The sequence below is a fragment of the Ruditapes philippinarum genome, unplaced genomic scaffold (genome assembly GCF_026571515.1).
Source record: "Ruditapes philippinarum isolate M1 unplaced genomic scaffold, ASM2657151v2 ctg3172_1_1_1_1, whole genome shotgun sequence".
NCBI classification, from domain to species: domain Eukaryota; kingdom Metazoa; phylum Mollusca; class Bivalvia; order Venerida; family Veneridae; genus Ruditapes; species Ruditapes philippinarum.
The window spans coordinates 59,613-69,143 of record NW_026865436.1 but is presented as its reverse complement, the minus strand read 5'-3'; the positions used below and the strand labels follow the sequence as shown (position 1 = coordinate 69,143).

Sequence of the window (9,531 nt, the reverse complement as noted above, 5' to 3'; positions counted from 1 at the left end):
ATAATGATACAGAAATACGTAAATGTCGTGCTGAATACTGTCAGTGACGTTGATCGTGTCTCTTTCTCGGCAGATGTTAACGTCGATTTTTTCCTCGGAACTAAATTACTCATTTTTCTTTTGTTTGCTATATTGCTAAATATCCATATCAAACAAGACAATTACATACAAATCTTGATCCCTTACCTCAGCAGTAAGCGGCAACTTTAGTCGGAACAATTCTTTTCCTGGTTTAAAATAATAACAGTTCTAGAAGGACTCATTCTAACTATTTAATACCAGTCCAATGAGTTCATGATACTTTCAGCTCTTCATTTTTGACCTTTTTCATGTTGGGTGGTTCAATTTTCTTACTTGAACAATGTTGAATCACCCTTAGGATATTGCCCGAGTTTTAAATTTGTCTTTTGACGTCTAATATGTGCAGGTTTTATAACATTTGAAACCCTTTCAAAATGCTTTTTTGTTTAGTTCCACACATTGGTTTCTCGTCAATGGCACACGCGTTCTTTACTTGGAGATCATACACCGCTTTTCATAGAATGGCACGAAAGTGTCACATTAAATGTTCCATGACAACCGCCGTATGAACATATCTGCAGTAGATTCCACCTGGCAGTATCGTCCCTGAACAGGCTCAATCAAACCGAGGCTGCATTTCATTTTTGCCGTTTTGAACTTTCGTAAAGACTCCTTACGTTTGCTCTAATTGCCTCTGTGTTAAATAGTTGTAAAAGATTTTTTTAAGCTAATCTATTGCATATTCACTTAAAAATGTTTTATTGAGTGTAGATTAACCTCAAATACTGGAAAAACTCATAATAACGTAAACAATATAACGTTATTCGTAAAAGTTCACATGATTATTTTACAATTACAATGTGACATCATGATTTGATGACGCCCTTAATGAGGGCGCATGTCGCTTCAAGGCAAAAATTAGTGAAATGCCTTTTAACCCATAAGAAGCATGAAGTAAATAGAAAATTGTTTGCTTTGTGTGTAGGATCAAATTATATTTCAGCTCTAATACTTTCACTCGTGCTACATAACTGCAAAAATCTGTGAAATATATTTCGACAAAAAAATGTCCTCTATATACGTGGGTTGTCCCAATATTATGTGACAAGATTGTTTAAAAGCTAGATAAAACAGGTACGAATTTGATATTTTAATATGTTATAAACCCATATAATTTAAACATTTTCACAAATTTTCAAAGAAAAATATCAACAAACAACAAAAATATGCCATAAACATCATGGCAACTAACTGAATCGCGGCGCACGTCCAACGTCAAAAACGGCGTTAAATCTATATAATGCGCCTCTCTCAAATACTCTTAATGGCTTTCAACGCTATAATGGTACCCATAAATCATCAATCAATCATCTGACTTAAATCATGTGGTTGTTAATGTCTGTTGAATGTTTGGATGGCATCCATTAATTTTTTCTATACGCAAATTACCGGTCTCGTTACACCTGTTTTTAGCTGTAGGAATTTCAAATAGGCGACGAAGATCGGTCTTCCTATCTGTTTTTTTTCCTTATTTTCGCTTTTTGTAGCGCAAAACTCTGGTTCCATTCATGCCTTTTCACGTAACAGCACACAAGTGCTCAGGATATGTTGCTAAACTGTTCTATTTGGTATATTTGTTGAAAATCGTAACATGTGTCATCTCGAAATAGTCATGAAACCTTAGTGACATGTTCACTGCGCCGCAAATTCTTCGAACGTCGCCATTTTAACTTTCCTATTTTCTATGAGAAATGTTCATTTATCCGTTACTTGTTCGTTTCTTAGGTTATTAAGCTAAAATTTTCTGAGTTGATGTAAACATAGCAGCAGAGGAAGTCAACGTGACATTGTGCAGACACTTCATCAGATATTTGAAATATTCGTAATTAATTTCAGCCTATTCATAACAAAATGTAAATTATTTGACGTGCGCCGGCAACTCAAACATACACGCAATTCCAATCTCTAATATTATGTTTTATATGTTGAGAAGACAACAACAGTTATTGCTACAATTAGCACTATAAATATATAAATACACATTGTAATGTACATCATAAAAAATCATCTATATAAAGCTGAGGATCTTACACGTGTTTCTTTTCAATTTACTTAGTTTAAAAAAACACAACACAAATGTACGGTTTATAGAGGATTTAAAATGAGTGTACAGTTAATACTAAATTTATTGAACGTGTAAAATTAAATCTTATTATGCGAGCCTCTGGCGAGCATAATATTGCTTTACTCTACGAGTTCAATAAATTTAGTATTGAATTAGTATTGAATCTCAAAGAATTTTATAATTATTCTTGACGATGCTAACTTGATTCCACAAAAAGGAAAAGTAAGAATAAAGATAAATGATTCTCCATTTTCCCTTAAGATGTATTCGATGTAGGATAACGTAAGGAATCATGGGGTACTTATAGGGAAAATATACAACAAGATAGTAGAACTTTCAATAATTTCGAAATATATTTAAGACAATATTAAGGTGATGCTTTGTGGAAAGGAAGAATTACTGATTTGCCTTGTAGCACAATAACGTCACACATTCATTATTCATTCAATTAAAATATTATCAATAGTGATAAATTATATAAATTACCGAGGATGAGGATATTATCTACTTCAATTAAAGGGCGGCAAAAAGAGTCAACAGATGGCTGGGGAGAAAAGTAATTTCCCTCTATTTTGGCAAACAAAACACTTTATCTCCTTCTCGTATAATGAATGAATCATGCGCGCAAATGACAAATGTCATAGTGAAATTCTTATTTACTTTAACCCTTTCCTTCATAAGTATATTGTGAAAAATGGCCTTTTTCATTTAAAAATCTCCTGTTACAAGTTAAAACTGCTATAAAACTATAGAAATACTTCAATACTCATGAAACTTGGTACAAATGTTGACCATAGCCTCTGTAACAATATGCATAATTGTAAATTGCCTCTTACCATGGCAACGGGGAGACGTCTCAAAATTGCAAAAAATCAATATTTTGCATTGTTTTTCCCCATCAAAACTGATTTCAAAGTGCTGCAACTTCTCAATGGATAAGGCTTTTCAGCGTTGGTGACTAGTGACCCTAAGATTGATCTGGGGCCATTTTAGCCTGTCACATGTCCACAATTTTCTTGGCGATGAGAGGGACTGCCGCCCCCTTCAAACCTCCCAAACAGAAGGGGCACATCCCCCTTCTGACAAGCCGAAAAAATGATCACTTTTTTTCAACATTTCTCAAACAAGAGACAGGGTTTGGGGCCTAAAAAGGGCATTTCTTCACTGTTTGAGGCCTCAAAAATGGGGGTAGGGCAAAATCCGTCAAAACACGTATATATGAGGTCAAGGGTTAATTAAAAGTATGTTTTTCCAAAGGTTGCAAAAATGACTTCGATGACACTATTTTTCCCCAAAAATATGTAAGTTTAAAAGGAATTAGCTTATTAATAACATTATATGTAACACACAATTTTTTAACACTCCTTTTTGCCAATATATTCATAAATGAATCATGGTCGGTCATTGTGTTATTCATGTAGTTTTTAAACAAATGATAGATGTCCCTTATTTTTAATATTCACACTGATCGCTTTTTTTCGGAATAAGGTTTAATTGTAGAATATTAACATAAAGACATAAAATCGTTTTTTGTTATAATTTGATTTGACTTGGCATGCATGAATGAAGATTGATAAATATTTTCATAAAATATTATTACAAATGAAGGCAAGATAATCAATTGATACAGATCCGCAAATGATGTCGGGATTAAGAAGCAAAGTAAACGGTTCAACGACGCTGGGACTGTAGCGTTAGGAAGAGTTTATTTGACTTTGTAATGGTCCAATAAAAATATGGGATTTGAATATTTAAATAAAAAACAAGTCGTCCAATAGTCTAGTTTTGTGGATTATTAGGTACCATTTGTTTATTTTCAATTGTATTTTTACGAAAATTGTTACACAATTTTAGTTGTATCTTGGCTGTCGATATTCCTAACACGATTTGCTGGATAATGAACGAGTAGTAACTAATATCTCTGCAAGAGATTATTTACTAATACCATAATATGCCGTATGTATGTTGATAATTTAATTTTGTTGTTATGGTTTTAATATGTTATTGTTTATCGTCTTTCATTTAAGAATTATACATGAAATATGGGATAAATAGGTGGTCACTTGTGGAATATTACTGGTAAGTTATCCAAGAATGACGATAAGGTTGTTAGACACCGGAGAGATATGACCAGAAACGTGTTTTTAAAATCGTTGAAAAAACAACAACAACAATAACAGGCATCAAAAAACGTACAGACAATTAATTATATGTGTTAACCGAGTGAATTACAACTGTATAAATATCCGGGTTACGGGTAGCGGCTCTCAATCGGTTAGACAAACGGCCAAAAGATAAAATTTACTTTCAAGCGGCATTAAAATATTGAAAACAAAATCCCTAAAGAAAGTCCAACACGGCAAAATTGTAAAATGTTGCAGGCTCGGTTTGATTGAGCCTGTTCATGGACGGTAATGGAAATTGCAAGTAACCGTCCACGCCCCAAGCACCGGCTTAACCATGTTAACCAGAATTCAACATTTAAACACTAAAATGGTGAAATTTTGAATTTGGAAACATCCGCAGATGTTTTCATATGGCGGTTATCATTAACCCAATAACCTAATACTTAGCTGTTACCACAAATATAAGACCAGATCAGCTTACATATCCGTGCAATCTGACCAATTTTATGCTACGATAGGTCATTTTTGTATTGATATTGAAATCCCTTAATATTAAAAAAAATACAAAACGTTACAAATTCAAAGCAGGAAAAATTAAGTGTTCAAATTCAGTACTTTAAGGGTTCATTTGTATAAAAATGCTTACAAAATGTTATATCCTTTTTGACTAGAATTTATTATAAAATGGATCATAGACAGAAGCAAATGGTTTTTTGTAAGTTACTTTTATTCCTCACTGTTTTATGATGAATGATACGATAGATATTTTGTGACAGTTTACACTCCTGATTAATATATAAATCTTACATTAAAGCACACACCTATAACACATGATAATATGGAAAACAACTAAATTATACTAATGGGGAAAACATTCTTATACAATATTAACCAATTGAAGTTTAAGAATTAAGATAACTTCAGATGTCATTATTAAAATCAAAGATTTTACAATTCCTATAACTTTCTTACTCAACAAGTAACTATGCACTCAAACAGTTTTGTGATAGTAACAATATAATGTGCATTTAAATGCAAAAGTTTATTGTAAAGAACTAAAAATGAAGGCAATCCTTAACAAAGTTGAGGTACAGTATATATAATATGTAATCGCTACCTATATAATATAAGACTTGGTTCACAAATGATATTTAAGCAGTGTTCTTACACTGATATTTAAAGCAAATTGATAATAATGCTACACTTACTCTGTATCAAACATTGTCTCAACAACAAAAAGTATTAAGGTCTCTTGCAAGTCCCATTCTGATTTGATTTGTTGATATTTTATCCAAGAAAATCGACTGATTTTAACATCACCTCACCAGAGTCCTTGTCAACGACTTTAACAACAATTTCTGTCCCTCCAAAAATGAAACTTGTTCCAAATTCATGATCCCTTCCAGAACTTGTGTCGGAAATAGGCACTGTTAATTTTCCAATGAGACTGCACCCATCTTCTGTTGTAAGCTGTGGATTTGTTGACGTGGATGCATATATCTTGAAGGTAATTTTTGTTTGGTCATCTGTCACAGGTTTACTTATAATTTCTGGTTGTTCTTCATCCAACTTAACGGACTGCCCAGCTTTAGCATGGATGTCAAAGATGTCGTGGCATCGTAAGTCGCCATTATCATCTTTTTCAACTCTTGTTTCCGGATGTTTGCAACTTTTGCGTTTTTTATGAGTAATATTTTTCCCGTACGTAAACTTGCATATTCTTTCAGTTATTGTTGTAGGCTGATGACCGAAAATGACAGCTCCTTTTAAGACTACTAATCCTGCTTCGTCTGGAATTACTACTTTCAAATCTTGGAATGTGGACCTAACATTCTCCTGCAACATCGGGGATTCAGAAAATCCCCCAACCATTAGAATGGCAGCACAGCCCTGAACTGCAGGTTTGGACAATAGATCTTCTACGTGACTTTAATGAATGTTGAGAACGGTTGGTTTTAAAAAGTAATAGTAGACTTCAGTGCTAATTCGATATCTTATCGCCAGTAACTGTGCGCATTTGCTGTTTGAATTTTGACCTGAAGAAATAAGTCCTTCAGGCTAATTTCCTCTCATTTCTTCACAAAGTTGAGACAGGGAAGGTATCATGCGGATTGTCACTTTTCCATCTGGTTTTGTCGGAGAAATGTGCCGTTTATCGCCGTCAAAGCTGTGACAAAATTCAATATAGTCCTCCATATATTGCCTTTTGAATTTTGAGACAACCTCAGGACCTAAAACATATTATTTAAGTGCACGTTTTTACTGTGACTTTCAATTTCTATTGAAACACAAAACAAGTGAATGTTAAACTCAATATAACAGAGGTCATTGAAAATGATAAAAAAAATGCATGTGCATCCACAGTTTATAATTTCAATTTGTATTCAAAAGCTCACTTAAATTAATAAGTTCATTTAACTTCAGAGTGCAATTCTATATTACATATTTTCAACACATATACTATCTATCTAAATAGTTAGGTACATAATAAATGTCTTCAGGATCATGAAATATATGTATAAAATATTCAGATCTTACCAACAATATTAGCTAGGAGACCTTCTTCATAAGCTTTGTCTACTTGAGTTCCTCCCCATGCACCACCGCTTGCTTTATGGAGTTCTCTCAACTTTCCACTGTCAGAAACTTCATGCACAGTTATATCAACTGTTCCACCTGTAGAAAAAGAAAACGAATTGACCCATTAAATAGTCTCTACAGTTTAAGAAGAAAACTTTAACTCCATATAATAACAGATTCTATTTTCTAGTTAAAATATTAAATGTAAAAAAACATTTTAAGTTTTTTTTAAAATTTAAATTGCTTTCACCCTTTTTTTTTAAAACCTCCTGAAAACCCTTGGGGAAAAAAGATTATTTCTTTCCCCAAGAGGGGAAAAACCTGGAAATTGATGTAGTTTTCCTTTTGTACACCTTTGAAAAAAAAAAAAAACAGTAAATAGGAAGCGGCTTCGGGTTTTCCCAAAGAACAAAAAAAATTTTAAAGTTCTTTTTCCAAAAATTTCCCGGGCCATAAAACCCCAAAAAATAATTTTAAATTTTAACTATTACGGGCATCAAAAAATTTTTCCAAAAACCCAAGAATTTTTTAAACTTAAATTTAAACAAAAAAATTAAGCAAATGTTAAATTTGGGGCTTAGTCGAAAATGTTCCCTAAAATTTTTCCCAAATTTCCCAAATAGGTTTGGGTTTTCCCTGTAAGGGCCCCCCTTAAATTTTGACCCAAATGGTGACAGTTTAAACTTTCCAGGTGGGGGTTTCATACGTTTTTTTAAAATAAAGGGGCCAAATTTTTTTTAAAACATTTCGGGCCCCTTTTAAAACCTTTTTGAAGACGGACGGGGTTTATCCCGCAAATTAAAATTTTTTTAAATTATCAAAAACAAAAATTTAGTTTAAAATTTGGGAGGGGGGTGAATTTGTTTTTCTTTCTGGGGGAAAAAAGGGTTTTCTCTAGTTTTTTCCCAATTTTCTCAATACCCGGCTGCATTTTTTTTTAAAAATATAATGCTTAATAATGTGTTTAATTTTTTAATAAGCCATATTATTAAGCATTGAAACTTTATTATAAAGAACTTGAAACAATTTGTTGGTAAAAACTAGTAATTTGAACATTGTACTGCGTTATTTTTCTAATATGGAATATACCTCCTGTGCTGCCTCCCTCATAAAACTGTTTAAAGCGGCATCGTTCCATATTGCAGGAACAGTAAAGAACCCAGCGTACGTCGTAGACATCCATATCACCGTCAATGTGTTGCTTAGTGTAAACAAAACAAATCATTCTTTAAGTACTCAATAGCTAGCGAGAAAACCTTCATTGCCGGTAGCTTCTTACCACTGGCATCCTCAAGTGTTGTCACCCCTTGTTATGGCCTAATTTACAATAATAAATAATGGGTCTTCAATTTGCAAAATGTTGCCAAATTGTAAATTTTTCTTAGAAAAATCTAGTTAAAAGTCATTTGGCAAAATGTAGGCTTTTATGCACCTAAGATTATTGTTGATAAAGTTTATTATATACTTTTATAAATGAAATATTTGAAAAATATTGGATGAAAAAAATGCGTTATTTTCAATTTGCCGTATTTTCACTGCAGTGTGGAAAAACATTATTTTCCGTATTTTTTCAACTGGGGGTTATTCTGTGCCGGGGAACTAGCTTTTCTTTTTAAAAAATTTCAACCAGTGACACAAAAAACAATTAAGTGAAAGTTTTTCAAATTTTACGCAAAAAAAAGAGAAAAAATTTGACATAATAAACAGAAAAATTGCAAAGTTTTTCTTAATAAAATACATGATTTATTTTTCAATCAAGTTTGGTCATGAAAATAAATATTTCATGAGTGGCGGTAGCCACGAGTGAAATATGGCAATTTTCATGCCACAAAATCCTCTATATATTTACCAGTGTAATAACAAGGGATTTCAATTAAGAAAGATGTTTTATGACATGCATACACAACTTGCCATCAGCAAAAAGATATTGTACAGTTATATTTGTTTCGTTTATTTGCCTGTTTTATACGTATAGTTAACGTTATTTTGGTCTTATCTTGGCAGGTGGAACATTTAATTGGATTTGCTGGATAACTCTCCAGTAATTACCATTTTCTACGAAAGTGACGTCTACTTATTCCAAATGATTTTTGAATCAGCGATGAGAGCTGTCAAGGCGTAATTTGGTCTTCATCTAATAGTTCTTAACGGGCGAACATGCTTCAGTGCTTTTTGTGTATAGTATTTGACGTGTTTATTACATACCTTATTGTTAAAAAGGATCATTTTGAATAGTTTGAAGAAAAACCATTGATCCTGTTTATTCTCTCCGCATATTTCGGCATTTTCTTTTAGCTTAAAAACCAAAAAAAAATCTTTTTTTGAGGTCAGAATTGTAAGAATAGGTTAGGGCTGAAAAAATAATTTTTTCTTTTGAGTTTTAAACATTGAATTTTATTTACTATAATCGAAAAAAATTTATTTTTCATCTGAATTGATTTTTTTTTAGTTCACGTATAACCGTTTACACAAATTGCAACATCATCATGATGAGCACTTCATTTTCGGCTCAACAACTGTAGTTTATTAGTTTATTTAAGTCTCATCCATTACATGCACATATAATTCAAATACGCATTCAATTACACTTAAAATACATGTAAATGTTTATTCTTATAAAAATTTAGGGGACTATATGTATGTTGACACAAACATATTACAAAAATCTGAAAATAAAGT

The 9,531-nt window shown here is 32.3% G+C and overlaps 2 protein-coding genes across 2 annotated transcripts; both read right to left on the bottom strand.

Annotated features, from left to right (window-relative positions):
* Positions 1-5,559: 5,559 nt before the first annotated feature.
* Positions 5,560-6,144, bottom strand: LOC132728997 (heat shock 70 kDa protein 12A-like). The gene has a single exon (XM_060714722.1). It carries the CDS (start codon positions 6,142-6,144, stop codon positions 5,560-5,562), a length of 585 nt encoding a protein of 194 aa, XP_060570705.1.
* A 186-nt stretch (positions 6,145-6,330) lies between these two features.
* On the bottom strand, positions 6,331-7,990 carry LOC132729003 (heat shock 70 kDa protein 12B-like). The gene is made up of 3 exons (XM_060714728.1): positions 7,942-7,990; positions 6,811-6,948; positions 6,331-6,503 (listed from the first exon to the last, which is right to left on the bottom strand). The coding sequence occupies exons 1-3, from the start codon at positions 7,988-7,990 to the stop codon at positions 6,331-6,333; spliced, it is 360 nt and encodes a 119-aa protein (XP_060570711.1).
* Positions 7,991-9,531: the final 1,541 nt, after the last annotated feature.

What these genes read in the sequence shown, in the direction of transcription:
- LOC132729003 (XM_060714728.1), bottom strand. Translation starts at nt 7,990, where the DNA reads ATGGAACGATGCCGCTTTAAACAGTTTTATGAGGGAGGCAGCACAGGA. An exon ending in TGAGGGAGGCAGCACAGGAG is followed by an intron (nt 6,949 to 7,941) that starts GTATATTCCATA and finishes CTTTTTCTACAG; the next exon opens with GTGGAACAGTTGATATAACT. An exon ending in TCTCCTAGCTAATATTGTTG is followed by an intron (nt 6,504 to 6,810) that starts GTAAGATCTGAA and finishes AATATGTTTTAG; the next exon opens with GTCCTGAGGTTGTCTCAAAA.
- LOC132728997 (XM_060714722.1), bottom strand. Translation starts at nt 6,144, where the DNA reads ATGGTTGGGGGATTTTCTGAATCCCCGATGTTGCAGGAGAATGTTAGG.